Source organism: Zingiber officinale, chromosome 3A (assembly GCF_018446385.1).
Source record: "Zingiber officinale cultivar Zhangliang chromosome 3A, Zo_v1.1, whole genome shotgun sequence".
Classification (NCBI taxonomy): Eukaryota; Viridiplantae; Streptophyta; class Magnoliopsida; order Zingiberales; family Zingiberaceae; genus Zingiber; species Zingiber officinale.
The window spans coordinates 32,119,195-32,136,229 of record NC_055990.1 but is presented as its reverse complement, the minus strand read 5'-3'; the positions used below and the strand labels follow the sequence as shown (position 1 = coordinate 32,136,229).

The 17,035-nt window shown below is 45.9% G+C and overlaps 1 protein-coding gene across 4 annotated transcripts; it reads left to right on the top strand.

The window, feature by feature from the left end:
• The first annotated feature begins 363 nt into the window (after positions 1 to 363).
• On the top strand, positions 364 to 11,982 carry LOC122051668 (probable 6-phosphogluconolactonase 4, chloroplastic). Of its 4 annotated transcripts, none has more exons than XR_006131489.1 (5): positions 364 to 779; positions 859 to 994; positions 1,522 to 2,013; positions 11,150 to 11,196; positions 11,775 to 11,982. XR_006131489.1 is itself a non-coding variant. In XM_042612889.1 (5 exons), the coding sequence occupies exons 1-3, from the start codon at positions 394 to 396 to the stop codon at positions 2,002 to 2,004; spliced, it is 1,005 nt and encodes a 334-aa protein (XP_042468823.1). In that variant the 5' UTR covers positions 364 to 393; the 3' UTR covers positions 2,005 to 2,013; positions 11,162 to 11,196; positions 11,775 to 11,982. The 4 variants fall into 4 exon arrangements, 3 of the variants coding, with proteins under 3 accessions (XP_042468823.1, XP_042468821.1, XP_042468822.1); XM_042612889.1 differs by having other exon boundaries at positions 11,162 to 11,196; XM_042612887.1 differs by lacking the exon at positions 11,150 to 11,196.
• The last annotated feature ends 5,053 nt before the right edge of the window (positions 11,983 to 17,035 follow it).

Here is a 17,035-nt window from a genome sequence, read left to right as displayed (position 1 = left end):
CCAATCTCTATCCGCTTGGCCAAGCCTCTGGATGACCTTTTACCTTTCAATTTCCACGTGACGTTGACTCTATTTAAGGGGGATCCCCCCTTCTCACTGCCGGATCACATGTATATGTATACATGTATGTATTCTAACTAATAATATTTTGACCATTTAGCAATTTATAAGATATTTATATATATATATATATATATATATATATATATATATATATTATAATTGGAAGATAAAAAATTTTAGCTATCAGATTTTCATCAACAACAAGATTTACTGATATAAAAAAATCATTAATTTTGTATAAGAGAAAATAGTGTAATCTTTTTTCTTTAGCGTCCATCCTCATATCGACGGAGATAAATCAAGCAAAAGTCCCCCGAGCCCCGCACTATAATGGCTTCCTGGGCTGCCTCCGGCTCGCCTGCCGCACTAAGCTACCGCCTCCTCCGCTGGCGGCCGTCACCGATCTGTAGGTTTTCGGCGACCTTCTCTCCTCCTTTCTCATCGGCAGCCCTAGATCGGTCGAGGAGGATATCACTCTCTGCCGTCTGCCTGAGTCCGCTGCGATCTAATCGCAGACCGTTGCCCTCACCTCCTGCCATGGCTTCCGACGAGACTCTCGCGGCGAAGGAGAAGATGGGGTTGCTGGTCTTCGACACCGAGGAGGAGCTCTCCGTGTCGCTTGCGAAGTATGCAGTGGAGCTGTCGGAGAAGTTCATCCGCGAGAGAGGCGCTTTCACTGTGGTTCTCTCCGGCGGATCTCTCATCAAGTCCCTCAAGTATGGAGCCAGTTGGTTATGAATACGGATTTTCAGGGTTTGATGGGTTAGATTAGTTTAAAAAAGGACTCTTCTATAGGAAATTGACGGAGTCTCCTTACTCGGAAACACTAAATTGGGCAAAATGGCACATTTTCTGGGTGGATGAGAGGGTGGTTTCAAAGGATCACGAAGACAGCAATTATAAACTAGCATTTGATGTTTTTTTGTCTAAGGTACCAGAATTCTAACAAAAATCTCTCCTTAGTATTGATTCATACAGAATTCAACTTTTGCATTAGCCATTAATCTTATTGAGTAACTGTCACGGAGGAAATGTTTCACCGTTAAGGATTGTATCTTCATTTTCATGGTTGTTGCTTGAATTGTTTGATCGAAATTTCATGCCGCATAGAAATATCTTGGAGATTGAATTTAATTAATAATTTGTACATTTATGTTGGTGAAAGTTCCAAATCATAAGTTTTATTTGTTTTTTCCCTCATTTTCTTCACCACGGTTGATACGCCAAACTATGTCTAATTTCCTTATCTTAGGTATACACGAAGTTTCTAAATCCATGTGGAGAACTTCAATATTGCTATTTTCCCTGTTTAATTTGAAATATTTCCTGTGGGAATAGCTCATTTGTAATTATATCTTTGTTATTCTTCTTGCATATCAAGATTGTGTAACAATTGAACCTATTGTTTTACCTGCGAGTGTTGCATTGGAATTTATTAGTTTCTCTCTCAAATGGCAGGTCCCAATTCCACCTGGTCAAGTTTGTGCCATCAATGATGCCTTATCAGCCCAAGGTGCTGCTGAAGACTATGAGACCACTTTGAAGCATCTGGTCAACATCGGTGTGGTTGTCAAATCAGCAACTGGTTATCCTAGATTTGATCTGATGTTATTAGGAATGGGACCAGATGGTCATATTGCTTCCCTCTTTCCCAGCCACCCCCTCGTTAATGTGACAGATAAGTGGGTTACCTTCATAAAGGACTCTCCAAAGCCGCCACCAGAAAGGATTACATTCACTTTACCTGTAATCAATTCATCTGCTTATGTTGCATTGGTGGTTGCTGGAGCTGGGAAAGCTAGTGTCGTTAGCAAAGCTCTGGGCAATGAGAAAACTGCTAATGTGCTGCCTGTTGAGATGGTTTCCCTTGAAGATGGAGAGTTAACATGGTTTACTGATAAAGCAGCAGTCTCAATGCTCCGAGATAAGCTAAGCCTGTAAACAATTAATGTAAGTTTTTGATGCCACACTGTCTTATTTATCTGAATAATGATCTAGAAGAACATTTGATTATATAATTCTAGATATTTTTCATTTTGAGAATTGTCTAATATACTGTGGGCATCTAGTTATGGGTTGTATTTTTAATGATTTCTAGAACTTTTTTAATTTTCTGAATATGGTTTGATAATTGATATGAACTAAGATTTCATACCACCTGCATAAATCACTACCAAATTAATTCTTTTTGTCGGTAAACAACTTATGAGTTCAGTAAAGTTAATCTTTTATCACTGTGTTCAAATTTCTTCTGTTTTTTTCAACTTCTACCTCTTGATTTTCATGTGTAGTTAAGGAATATATATTTAGAGAGTGCCTTGGTGGCTTAGCCGCTTAGTGCAAAGGTAATAAATGCTCAATTTGCTAGGTTATCCTTGTTAAGTCATTAAACTAATCTGCTAACGTGCAAAGTAAAACTGCATCTTTTGCATCTGCACCAATTCTGTGCCATGAACATCTTGTATGCTTACTACCTCCTTTTTTGGAAGTCAAAATTGTAAAACAAACCATTGAAATAGTTGATATGATGAATGTCCATAGCAATTATATGAAGATACCTTGTGCCTTTTAAGGTATAAACTGATAGGAAAATATATGATGTCTTAAATATTATATATTTGTTATATGGCTATAATGGTTAGGTGCAAAACTTTTAATAAGTTTTCATGAGCGAGTATATTATATTATGCATTGTGCTGTGGAACTATTTCATGAGTGTTGCCCCTAGATTAACTTTTATGATCAGATAAGATGAAAATCTTGTTACCGTGGTTCCCCAAAAGCTTTTCCAATGATAATCGTATGACTTACTAATTTTCTGGTCCAATGTTCCTAACTGCATTGTCCCAATACTTCCTTCCAAGAGATACATTCATGGAATTATGCAATTGCTAAGGTACACTAAGAAACTGCTATTATGCATGGTGTTGCCAACTTTGAAACTCTGCTTCTTGCCATTGTGATCCTTTATTTCATATAAATCGATGGGTAAAACATGAATTAACTAAAACTTTGTTTTCTCATAAAACTTTGGTTGCTTAAGTAGGCAGAAAAAGGAATTTCTCTTACTTACTGGCATGACTGAATATTTTACATAATGGAGTGATCCGGTCCGGAAGCTGAGTCGGATGGACCGTCGAGGGAGGTGGATGGGATGTTGACTGGAGTCGCGACGTCCCGGAGGGGGGTGTGCTGAGATAGCTCCCGTGTTGATCAAGTGTTCAAAAGTCCTCCGGTCAATGCTACTCTGCAGCCAGTGACCGGGTTGGCCCGGCCCCCGGTACCCCGAGTCTCGAGGCGGATCCAACGAATATATGAGTAACCGGCTAATGACATAATAATGAAATAAATAAGGGGTGAGTACGGAAAACGTACCCTGGCCCAGGGGGGCGCCCTCGGATGGGACACGGCTAGGATTGTCGCGACCCGGAAGAGTAGATGACTCCGATTAGGCTGGAGAGCTGGATCTGACGACGAGAAGCTGAACGAGGCATAGACCTAGAGGACTAGCTGCAGGTCAAGATATAATGCCGGCACGCAGACTGGAATAAGGCACTGGCACGCAAGCTGGGGTTCGAGATCGACACGCAGGTCAGGACACTGGATCGGCACGCAGGCCGGGACACTAGATCGGCACGCAGGCCGGGACACGGGCTCGGCACGCAGGTCGGGACACGGGATCGGCACGCAGGTCGGGACACGGGATCGGCACGCAGGCCGGGACACTAGATCGGCACGCAGGCCGGGACACGGGATCGGCACGCAGGTCGGGACACGGGATCGGCACGCAGGCCGGGACACTAGATCGGCACGCAGGCCGGGACACGGGATCGGCACGCAGGCCGGGACACGAGATCGGCACGTAGGTCGAGACACGCAAGCGGAGATACTAGATCGGCACGCAGGCCGAGAAAATAACAAGAGCGGAATACAGCTAAAATCACTGACGCCCAACAGTAACCAAGGCACGAAGGCCAAAGTACCACAACATGCAAAGCGGAACGAGATAGCGGCACGAAGGCCGGCACACGACGGGACCGGAAGACGCTCAAATCAGTGACAATAATAATAATGGGCAGCTCGATGCTAGGGGATCGGGCCGAGCGTGTCCAGCGCCGGTAGCAGCACGAACTCAGCGGTGTTGGCCAGGGGGAGGAGAGAAGGCTGCTGGCCATCTCTTGGGTTGCGGCAGCATGTAGAAGAGGGGGTGGCGGTGGCTGGAGGTTGCTGCCGGCGAGGAGAAAGCTGGCAGCGTGCGTCTAGCGGTGATGTCGCGAGGCTGAGGGAGAGAGGCTGTCGGTCCGGCAGCGGAGAGTCACGGGGAGGAGGAGAGGGACAGTGGCGCAGCAGGGAGGAGCCGGCAGCGGTGCAGCGAGAGGAACTGGCGATGGCATCGAGAGGAGGGGATGGAGAGGAGTAGAAGTCTTCTCCTCCGTTCCTGTTGCCGGCGTGGTGTCCAGCGGGAGAAGAAAGGAAGGGGGTTGGCAACCGGCCTCGGCTCTGGCGAGGAGCGTGGGGAGGAGAAGAAGAGTGGTATCCGGTCCGGCGGCGGCTCTACAAGGAGGAGACGAAAGGGGCGAGGTCCGGAGGCGCCTGCAGGCAAGAAGGGGAAGAGGGAGGATAGAGGTGGTGGCTGGCTGACGATGGCATCGTCTCCGGCGAGAAGCACGAGGAGGGAGGAGTCGGCGGCTTGGTGGCGGTGCACGAACGAAGCCAGCTCCTGTCGGCGGCGGAGAGAAAGAGAGGGAAAGGGAGAAGTGGTAGCAGCCAGCGGTGAAGAGAAGGAGAGGAGTGGAGAAGAGGCGATCGGCGACCTCGGCTCCGGCGACGTCGACGCGAGGAGAAGGAAGAAACCCGCCACTGTGGCGGCCGAAAAACCAGCCACGAAAAAACCTCCCCTCTCTTGCATGCTACAGTGCCTCCTTAAAGCCCTAGCCTGCCAAAAGACCAAAATGCCCTCCTATCTTCACATAATTACCCCTTTGCCACATATCCATATCACAAGCCTCCCCCACAAGTCTAGTCGACGGAGGCGCAAGTCCGACTGACTAGACCCCTCCGAATGAAACACATAACCGCTACCGAACGAGGAGCCATCGTGAGTCTGTCATGTGACGTAAAACGAGTAACTGTGGCGTGGCGATGCCGAGCTACACAAGGGCGGGAAAGCCGAGTAGGCGACCGAGCGAATGCTTAAGAAGCGCAAGTAAGCGATCGACCGAACGCCGTGAAAAACTGAGCGATGGACGAGCGATGTTGAATGCACGACCGAGAAAATGTCGTCCAAATAAATCGTAACCAGGACAAGTAAAAGCCGTAAGTGTGACTGGGAATGTGCTGATCGAGTGAGGGTCGACCGAGCGAGCGCCAACCGAGCGAGTGCCGAACGAGCGAGTGCCGAGCTAGTGAGTGTCGGCCTGAGCGAGTGCCAACTGAGCGAGTGTCGACCGAACTATAGCGATGAGCGCAACACGAACGATGAGTGCCAAGCATAGCATCGAGCGAGTGTGACGAGTGCCGGGCGGAGCGGCAAGTGAGCGGTGGGTGGGATAAATGACGGACGGAGCAACGAGTGAGTGATAAGTGCTGACCGAGAGGTCGTTGGGCGTGAGAGCAGAGCTCACTTATAACTCGCACTGGGGCGAGAGTCTGGGGCCCTGACCAGGAGGTGCTCTGGAGGCCTAACCAGTACTCGATTTGGAGACTTGTGACCCAGAAGCAATCCGCAGGCCTGACAATGAAGCAATCTGGAGGTCTGACCCAGCCTTGATCTGAAGGTCTGACCCAGAAACAATCTGAAGGCCTGACAAAGAAGCAATTTGGAGGCCTGACCAGGAATTGATCTGAAGGTCTGACCAGGAATTGATCTGAAGGTCTGACCAGGACTTGGTCTCTGAAAGACCGAATGGGCATTGGTCTGACCGCCTGACTGAGAGATCGTTAGTGATACTCTGATCCGAGACCGGGGGTAATACTCTGGTCCAAGACCGGTGGTAATAGCCCAACCCCGAACGGGGAAGGATAAGCCTTGAAGCCCATAGAAGCGAAACCTGTAGCAATATAAAGAGACAGAATCTTTTTCATACCTGATCACAAAGCGATGCCAACCGAGTGAGGATCCGTCTCAGTCCCTCAACTCCCAAATATCCGTGGAGCAAGGGGAGAAGAGAATAATCTGAGCCCTGACTGTCAGAAGTCCGGGACTACCGACCTGAAAGGTCGTTGGGCGTGAGAACAGAGCTCACTTTTAATTCTTGCATGGCGAGAGCCGGGACATAGGCGCAAGGGTGAGCTCACTTATAACTCGTGACCGAGGCAGATAGGCCACCGACCGAAGGTCGTTGGGCGTGAGCAGAGCTCACTTTAATTCTCGCACGGGAGCCGAGAAGGTCGTTGGGCGTGAGAGCAGAGCTCACTTATAACTCGTGACCGAGGCGAGAGTTCTGGGCCACCGACCAAAGGTCGTGGGCGTGAGCGAGCTCACTTATAACTCGTGACCGAGGCGAGAGTCTGGGGCTACCGACCGAAAGGTCGTTGGGCGTGAGAACAGAGCTCACTTTTATTTCTCGGAGACCGACCCGAAGGTCGTTGGGCGTGAGAGCGAGCTCACTTATAACTCGCACCGAGGCGAGAGTCTCGAGGCTACCGACCGAAGGTCGTTGGGCGTGAGAACAGAGCTCACTTTAATTCTCGCATGGAAGCCGACTTGAAGGTCGTTGGGCGTGAGAGCAGAGCTCACTTATAACTCGCGACGGGCGAGAGTTCTGCTGGGGCTCCTGAGCTCTCTGAGCAAATTCTCGTGGGAGCCGACCGAAATGTCGTTGGGCGTGAGAGCAGAGCTCACTTATAACTCGCGTTGGGGCGAGAGTACCGACCGAAAGGTCGCTGGGCGTGAGAACAGAGCTCACTTTTATTCAGCGGACCGGGAAGGTCGTTGGGCGTGAGAGCAGAGCTCACTTATAACTCGCACCGAGGCGAGAGTCTGGGCACCGACCGAAAGGTCGTTGGGCGTAGAGCAGAGCTCACTTATAACTCGACTGAGCGGCCGAGAGTCTAACCGAAAGGTCGTTGGGCGCGAGAGCAGAGCTCACTTATAACTCGTGACGGGACGAGAGTCTGGGCCACCGACCGAAGGTCGTTGGGCGTGAGAATGCTCACTTTTAATTCGACGGCCGACCGGAAGGTCGTTGGGCGTGAGAGCAGAGCTCACTTATAACTCGTGACCGAGGCGAGAGTCTGGGGCACCGACCCGAAGGTCGTTGGGCGTGAGAACAGAGCTCACTTTTATTTCTCGACAGCCGACCGAAGGTCGTTGGGCGTGAGAGCAGAGCTCACTTATAACTCGACCGAGGCGAGAGTCCGGGATACTCCGGTCCGAGACCGGTGGCGATGGCGCTGGTCCGAGACCAGGTACTCCGGTCCGAGACCGGTGGTGATGGCGCTGGTCCGGACCAGTAATGATACTCCGATCCGAGACCGGTGGCGATGGCGCCGGTCCAGAATAATACTCCGATCCGAGACCGGTGGCGATGGCGCCGGTCCGAGACCGAATGATACTCGTCCGAGACCGGTGGCGGCGCCGTCCGAGACCAAGACGATACTCCGTCCGAGACCGGGGCGCCGTCCGAGACCAAGATACCCGTCTCGACTCACGAATGGGGGAGGTAAATGATGATGTACTACGGTCCGAGACCGGTGGCGAAAACTCGACCCCGAACGGGGGAGATAAGAAATCCAATAAGCTGGTCTGAGACCAGTGAAAACCGCTCAACCCGAACAGGGGAGATATGAAATCTGATAAGCTGGTCTGAGACTAGTGAAAACCGCTCACCCACGAACGGGGGAGATATGAAATCGCTAAAGCGAGAGGAAATGAAACCTCACCCAAACGAGAGATAAAGATCAAGCTAATAGGAAACTAGTGAAAGATGAGGAAATAAAGCTTATGTCATACCTGATAGCGGTGTGGTGCCAACTGACTGCGGATTTGTCTCGATCCCTCAACTCCCGAATAACCGTGGAGCGAGGGGAGAAGATGATAATATCCCTGACCGCCAAAGAGAATGAAACCCATGGCAATATAGGGGAGCAGGGTTCATAAAAGTAAAGGCAAGCATAGCACCGTGGGTGAAGGAAGCCGAGCTTGTATACATAAGAAGATGCAAAACAGGTGGAGAATACAGAGCCTATAATAGCAATAAGGTGAAACGCCTATAATAGTAAGAGGATGCAGAGCCCTATGGTGAAGGGTGCAAAGCCTCATGGTGAAGGGTGCAGAGCCTATAATACACCTGATCGGGGAGCTGAGCCCCTGGTCCCTAATCGGAGAGTAAGGTCCCTAGCATGTAATCAAAGAGCGAGGCCCCTAGACCCTGCTCGGGAAGTGGTACTGCAAGTCTATGATCGGGGAGCTGTGTCCCAGGTGTATGAGTGGGGAGCTGTGCCCCTAGAGTCCGATCAGAAATTGAAGGCTCTAGTCTTTGATCAAGGAACTAGACTCTTACTCTTTTATCAGGGAAATATAGCAGTTCTTATAATCGTAAAAAGAGAGCAGAGCTTGTAATCGTACCTGTCAGCCAGCTGAAGCTCCACTCGATCCCTCGACTCCCGAATACCGGTGGAGTGAGGATAGAATATAATATATGCGTCGAGATCCTCCGGGATTGTGATAATGGCAGAGAACCTCCCGACGTCGTCCATCTTCACGTTCCGGAACAGGTTGTTGTGTTTCCCACAGACGGCGCCAAATTTGATCCGGTCCGGAAGCTGAGTCGGATGGACCGTCGAGGGAGGTGAATGGGATGTTGACTGGAGTCGCGACGTCCCGGAGGGGGGTGTGCTGAGATAGCTCCCGTGTTGACCAAGTGTTCAAAAGTCCTCCGGTCAATGCTACTCTGCAGCCAGTGACCGGGTTGGCCCGGCCCCCGGTACCCCGAGTCTCGAGGCGGATCCAACGAATATATGAGTAACCGGCTAATGACATAATAATGAAATAAATAAGGGGTGAGTACGGAAAACGTACCCTGGCCCAGGGGGGCGCCCTCGGATGGGACACGGCTAGGATTGTCGCGACCCGGAAGAGTAGATGACTCCGATGAGGCTGGAGAGCTGGATCTGACGACGAGAAGCTGAACGAGGCATAGACCTAGAGGACTAGCTGCAGGTCAAGATATAATGCCGGCACGCAGACTGGAATAAGGCACTGGCACGCAAGCTGGGGTACGAGATCGACACGCAGGTCAGGACACTGGATCGGCACGCAGGCCGGGACACTAGATCGGCACGCAGGCCGGGACACGGGCTCGGCATGCAGGTCGGGACACGGGATCGGCACGCAGGTCGGGACACGGGATCGGCACGCAGGCTGGGGCACTAGATCGGCACGCAGGTCGGGACACGGGAACGGCACGCAGGCCGGGACACTAGATCGGCACGCAGGCCGGGACACTAGATCGGCACGCAGGCCGGGACACGGGATCAGCACGCAGGTCGAGATACTAGATCGGCACGCAGGCCGGGACACTAGATCGGCACGCAGGCAGGGACACTAGATCGGCACGCAGGCCGAGAAAATAACAAGAGCGGAATACAGCTAAAATCACTGACGCCCAACAGTAACCAAGGCACGAAGGCCAAAGTACCACAACATGCAAAGCGGAACGAGATAGCGGCACGAAGGCCGTCACACGACGGGACCGGAAGACGCTCAAATCAGTGACAATAATAATAATGGGCAGCTCGATGCTAGGGGATCGGGCCGAGCGTGTCCAGCGCCGGTAGCAGCACGAACTCAGCGGTGTTGGCCAGGGGGAGGAGAGAAGGCTGCTGGCCATCTCCTGCGTTGCGGCAGCATGTAGAAGAGGGGGTGGCGGTGGCTGGAGGTTGCTGCCGGCGAGGAGAAAGCTGGCAGCGTGCGTCTAGCGGTGATGTCGCGAGGCTGAGGGAGAGAGGCTGTCGGTCCGGCAGCGGAGAGTCACGGGGAGGAGGAGAGGGACAGTGGCGCAGCAGGGAGGAGCCGGCAGCGGTGCAGCGAGAGGAACTGGCGATGGCATCGAGAGGAGGGGATGGAGAGGAGTAGAAGTCTTCTCCTCCGTTCCTGTTGGCGGCGTGGTGTCCAGCGGGAGAAGAAAGAAAGGGGGTTGGCAACCGGCCTCGGCTCTGGCGAGGAGCGTGGGGAGGAGAAGAAGAGCGGTATCCGGTCCGGCGGCGGCTCTACAAGGAGGAGACGAAAGGGGCGAGGTCCGGAGGCGCCTGCAGGCAAGAAGGGGAAGAGGGAGGATGGAGGTGGTGGCTGGCTGACGATGGCATCGTCTCCGGCGAGAAGCACGAGGAGGGAGGAGTCGGCGGCTTGGTGGCGGTGCACGAACGAAGCCAGCTCCTGTCGGCGGCGGAGAGAAAGAGAGGGAAAGGGAGAAGTGGTAGCAGCTAGCGGTGAAGAGAAGGAGAGGAGTGGAGAAGAGGCGACCGGCGACCTCGGCTCCGGCGACGTCGATGCCAGGAGAAGGAAGAAACCCGCCACTGTGGCGGCCGGAAAACCAGCCACGAAAAAACCTCCCCTCTCTTGCATGCTACAGTGCCTCCTTAAAACCCTAACCTGCCAAAAGACCAAAATGCCCTCCTATCTTCACATAATTACCCCTTTGCCACATATCCATATCATGGAGGATACATCTTCATTAATGTTTAATATGCGAATACATCCACAAATATTTCTATCCCCCTGTTCAATAGACTGAGTGTGATTTCCCCTCAAAGAGATACTCTCAGTTGAGAGTAGTCAGCTACTCTTCGATTGTTGCTGAATAAAAGAAAAGGACAATCTTTTTACTAGATAAGATCTATTATAGAAAAATCAACTGATGTGGTTTAAGATTAATTAAAAATGATATCATGCATCATGTAAAGCAAGACAATGATAGAAGGGTTATAATGAACGGAAAATACCTGAGATTTTAATGATTATGTATTCATTCAATAGTTCATATCTAGTATCTATTTTAATGATATAAGGGTTCTCATTACTCTATAATTTAAGCTTGAAAATTGAAATGATATTGTGTTTTTTTTTTTTTTTTTCATTTGCGAGGTTTGAACACAGCTGGAAATTGTTTTCCCTCGGAAGAAAATTTGTAGGTAAGTTTTGTTAGGATTCTCTTTTCAGATCTTTATACTCTAGTTTTAGAAGCTTAAGCTGTTCCGCCTGTGTGATATACTTAAAGCTTTACTAATTTATTTATTTATTTTTGTTTGTAGCCATCATTTTTTCCCAGAAAACTGGAAAAGATACATGGTGCTTTGTCATCCTTCCTCTCTCTTTACTCAGTTCCTTATAATCTAAGAGGGGGAAACATTTGTTTGTGTGGGCCTTCAATCTTATTAGGGACATGGGGAACAGAACCCAAACACATTGAGGGCAGCAAGTTAAGCCCTCGTTCAAAAGTTTGACCTTATTATTTCTACCACCTCCATCATGCTTCATATGAACTCTTTTATGCCCCATGTGAAGGCCAATCAATTACACATGACAATTAAGACAACTGTTAAATGGAATATTTAGAATTGGATTTATCTAGAATTGACTTTGATATTATTTTTCATAATGAATTATGAATCTATAGACAATGAAATGAGGGGTGCAGATCTTGGACTTAAAAGCTATGTTCTGTTGTAATCCTCTTCTATATTTGATTTACCCTTCATTGTGCTCCCAGGTTTCTCCAGTTCGACTGCAACATGTGTTTTGATTCTCAGTTTGACAAAGCATTTTTGTGATGAAACTGAAATAGCTGGTCCACATCACAAATTTGAAGGTCTAGGTTGTTTATGAGCATACAAATGGGCTTCCACAGCTGAATACACAAGTGATTACTTCTGTAAGTAACACGTATCTTTTTTAATTGTAATAGCTTATGATGCAAAGTCTATCGGCTCAGCATGAAAACACTAAAGAAGAATAGAGCATGCCAAACATTTCCCCGTTTTTTTTCCCCTCTATTAATAATGTTATGAAAGTAAGGTGAGACGTTGCAATCAATGTTGATATAAGATCTCTTCATATCCAAACTCACCACTCCTAGTCCACAATTGCTTTCTTATCCCTTCTTAGAAAAGTTGTTCAAAGGCCTTGAATTTGGTCTCCATCTCATTACTAATTATGATTTTCAATAGTGATTCCTTTTTAATTAATGACTATCAAACCCATGCAATGAGAAATAAAGATAAGCAAGTGGCTCCACTTTGTTAGATGAGGTTCCATGAATGCATGTGACTATCGACTTCTCCCCCTCCTCCCATAAGGGAAGCACATGTTTCATGCTCCTCTCCTCGTATGAATCATTTGACTCGATCCAAGGCTTGGTTTGGTTGAAAAGTGCAATCCATCTCAATTTAATGCCTACCAAAATTTGTAGATTTCAATCATAACGCGAGTAGATCTCTGTTTATAGCACGAGTAGATCTCATTGTCAATTATTGGAACGTAACTATGGAAGAAATAAAGCAATAGTATAGCTATGGTTTAGGGTATGCACACTTATATAGAGACATTCCTTTAACCTGCGTTCAATGTTACCGAAGGCACTCAAAACTAACTTTGATTATGGTCGTTCGTATTAACATAACCCTGTTTGAGTTACATAATAAGATTTGTCAACTAGTTGAGTTGAAAAGAATTTCAATAGTTGTTAAACCCCAAATAGAAACACGTGCATCTTAGATTATCATTTGAACAACTTAAAATTCTTTTGCTAAATTTTTTAATAAGTTTATGATTTTAATATTTAGCTCGTTTCCCTCGCACACAGAATATGTGGCTCTCTAAAAAGTCGAGATTTACTAAATTCACAATCAATAATTGAAGCCAACTAATCGTTGTACCACGCTCTTATTCTAATTATCAATGTGAACACTTTGGACGTAATTAACAAGGAGCATATCACTAGCATTCAAGCTTACTTTAAAAAATTAATAGAAAATTTCAGCTTAACTTTGTTGTTCTTCTTTCAAATAGGGCATTTAAAATTGTGAAATTTTTAAAAGGCGCAATTAACTTTTAAATTACTTAAAGGACATATTTATTTTTTATTTTATTCCTCTCGTCGTTAATTATTATGGTGCTGCATTTAAAAAATAGTACCATGTGTTAGATGTTAAAGAACAACATTATTGTAATGTATTTTAAAAAATTAATACAATTGTGATGTTGCTTTTTGATATTGTATTTCAAAAATCAACACTACTAAGATATTTATTTTCAAAATACAATATGATAATGATATTGATTTTAGAGTTAATGCAACAACATTTTGGTATGCGACATTTGTGTTGGTTTTAAAGTCATTCTCGAAATGGTCTAGTGATTAGCACATGAGATGTTATCATCATGAAATTTGAGGTTTAAATCAATGTCTTCTTCGTGTGCCCGTCATTATTAAAAAAATTAGTAGTCATTCATGATTTATATTTTTCGTGTTGATTTTGAGACAGATTGACAAGGTTGTTAAGGATGATCATGATCATCTTTTGTTTAATATTACAATAGTCTTGGTGTTGTTCTTTAAAATTAATGCAACTGTTTTTCGAACGTAGTATCATAATAATTAACGAGAAAAGTAAAATAACGTCGTTTAAGAATTACATAATTTTAAATGCGTCGTTAGGTGAAATTACCCTTTTTCTATTCCACTCCGATGCTTGAACTCTACCAACGCATTCAATGTCTCCCCCCATCACTCTCAATTAGATGCAGCATTTGATGTTTACATTAATGCACAGGGACATGATAAGATTTGATTGGACAATCATTGTTATATAAAAGTCCCCCAACATTATCTTAATCACCACAATTCCTACATTTATTTTAGCCTGAGCAGAGAGGCCTGTGCCATCCAAGCGATTCACCTGGAACGCCTAGTAATTGTTTAATGATTGGCGAAGTGGTGGAACAGCTGTTGAACAACGCTCCCAACAGGCTGCGATCTGAGCAATGAGCAATGAGGGGGCAAAAGTACACGGGAGCAAGCATTAAAAGTGGAAGAAGAAAAAAAAAAAGGCGCACTGTTTGGCCATGGCAGCACCCGGCCTAGCCGCCTAGGCCTCTGTCGGCAGTGACGCTGACAACATCTTCATTCAGTTTATTGAAAACAGCACTCGCGGGAGTTGGAAGCTGCGCTGGAGATCGGACGTGCCCAGCGGCTCTGTGACTGGCTTTACTCGGACGGGGAGATAGAAAAGAGGGAAATGTCGAGGGTTTGGGGGTTCAGGGTTTGTTAGGATGCGGAAATAGAAAAAGAGGGAAATGCTGAGGTTCTGGGGTTGGGCGATTTTGGGGTTTGGCCGTTTTGGGGTTTAGGGGTGTCTTGATATTTAAGGATGGAAACATTTTTTTTTAAGGGTCTACAGGAGCTGAGGCACATGAATTTTCTCTCGTTCGAGTTTACCTAGGCAAAAGCGTCCGTGAATGAAATTTAAAATTTATTTATGCGAAAAGTATCTTGCCCCTTCGGATGAGGGAAAAGAGATCGCTAACATCTGAGAGGCAACCTGTTGAGAGCTGGAGGCTTCCGCTCCCATCATCATCCTAATCTTAATTTATTATGTTATGTTGTTTGTCATGATTCCTAAGATGGTTTCATCCTCATCTTCCACTCGACAATTCTGATGAGGACGGTCAAGATTAGTCTCATAAAATTGAAAAAAAATATTCTCTCTGTAATGATGGATTGTAATTTCTCTATTTATCTCCTCATAAATTATTATAAAGTTGACGGTGTAGAATTGCTTTGCTGGATAACTGATTTCATTTTTTTGCTACACTGATGAGGGTAAAGAGATTGATAGATTAGTATTAGGGATGCAAATGAATTAAACATGTTCCTAAAGTTTTGGAGCCAACTCAAAAAAATATTTAATTTATATTTAAAATTATTAAATTCAAGTCGAATTTTAATATATTGGATAATTTTTTTTAAACCGAATTTAAATTCATAATATTTTATTCGATTATTTACGAGTCAAACCGACTTATTTTTATATAATTTTAATTTAAATATGCTTAAATTCAGTTTTAAATAATTCGAAAGGAACTTAAATTTATCTTTTTTTCAAACTATAATTGGATTCTGTCCAAGTCAAGATTCGAGCCATTTGAACCGAATTAGCCAAAATTAAATATATTTTCGAGCTTCAAAATAAATTCAAATATCTCATATATTTTTTTTTTAACTTGAACTCAAATATCATTTTATATTATTGCAATACTCTAGTCAAGCGTTACTATTGGAGACAAATTAAGTAGTATTTTAAAGGGAAAGATTGAATATGTCTATCATAGTTGAATAAAAGTTACCTTTTTATTAGTGTTGTATGAATTTTGACAACTACATCAAATGCCTTATGTGCTTTTATTTTTATTTATTTATTTGATCGGTGGTAAATTTTTGTAGGGTCGATCCTTGTTGGTGTAATATTTTTTTTTATCAAGGTTGATCTGATTGACTAAATTTAAATTGGCTCAAGTTTGAGTCTTGATATTTGGATTTCGATATTTGACAATATATAGAGATTGTAAATATAATCGTCCGTTTGGGGAGATTATTGATACAATTCCCTTTTGATCAAGGTTGACCAATTAGATATGAAGAAGAGTGAAGTAGGTCAAAGGGTTGATTGGATATTTGACTGGGAAAGTCCTAACTGGAGGTTAGGCAGATGGAAAATCCTGGTGAGTGAAGTCAGATAAAAGACCTAGTGAGTGAAGCCAGGTAGGTGAAAGTCCTGGCGAGTGAAGGCGGGTAGTGGAAAGACCTGATGAGTGAAGTCAGGTAGGTGAAAGTTCCGGTGAGTGAAGCCGGGCAGTGAAAACATCCTGGTGAGTGAAGCCAGGTGAAAACCCTAGTGAGTGAAGCTAGGTGAAAGTCCTGGTGAGTGACGTCAAGCAGATGGAAAGTCCAAGTGAGTGAAGCTAGGCAGATGGAAAGACCTTGTGAGTGAAACCAGGCACGTGTAAATCCAGGTGGGTCAAGGTTGACCAGACACCTGGTATTGAGAAGTCTAAGTAGGTCAAAGAATTGACCGGATATTTGGCACAAGGAAATCCAGATGGGTCAAGGGTAACCAGACATTTGGTGGAAGGAAGTCCAAGTGAGTCATGGAGGACCAGACACTTGGCACGAAACGGTAAATCTAAGTGGGTTAAGGAGGACCACACTTGGTGATCAGAAGTCCAACAAGAAGTTGACAAAGAGAAAGTCCTGATGGGTCAAAAGTTGACCGAACACTTAGCGATCGTAAGTCCAATAAAAGTTGGCATGGAACTAGAAAGTTCGGACGTAGTAAACTTTCGAAGACCATAACTTTTGACTCGGATATCGGAATGAGGTGATCTCGGATGCGAAACGAAGCTCGTGGGGGGGGGGGGTTCAATCGATCAACCAATCGATTGGTTGACATGATTTTGTACAGAAACTGTCTTGATCGATTGGGAGAGTTCCTAAGCAAATAGTGAGCTTCTAAATCGATCAGATGATCGATTGAAACCTCCAATCGGTCAGCCGATCAATTGGGAAGCTAGAAATCATACGATATAGGTTGAATCGATCAGGCAATCGATTCAGAGGTTTTCCAGAGAACACAGAGGCGCTCTGAATCGATCAGCCGATCGATTCAAAGTCTCCCCAATTGATTGAGAGTCATTCAATCAATTGGGATCCGATCGTTGCGCAGGTTATAGCCGTTGGTGAGCGTCTTCTTCGTGCATTCATCTCCAGCGACTACAGCGCAAAAAGCGACGATTCACAAGCTTCTCCACACCTTCATAGCCAGTTCTTGAATGCTCTTGGAAACAAGTGTGGTTACACTTCCAAGGTTTAAGAGGCAATAACAAGTAACAAGTAAGCAAGAAGAAAAAGTTTTTATTTGTATTTTTTGTATTTTCATCTTATGGGTGTTGTATATTGTTGTGTGAGTTTGTATG

Coding starts and splice junctions, on each gene's coding strand:
- LOC122051668 (XM_042612887.1), top strand. CDS start 394: ATGGCTTCCTGGGCTGCCTCCGGCTCGCCTGCCGCACTAAGCTACCGC. Junction 780..858: donor TCTCTCATCAAGTCCCTCAA/GTATGGAGCCAG, acceptor ACTCTTCTATAG/GAAATTGACGGAGTCTCCTT. Junction 995..1,521: donor TTGATGTTTTTTTGTCTAAG/GTACCAGAATTC, acceptor CTCAAATGGCAG/GTCCCAATTCCACCTGGTCA.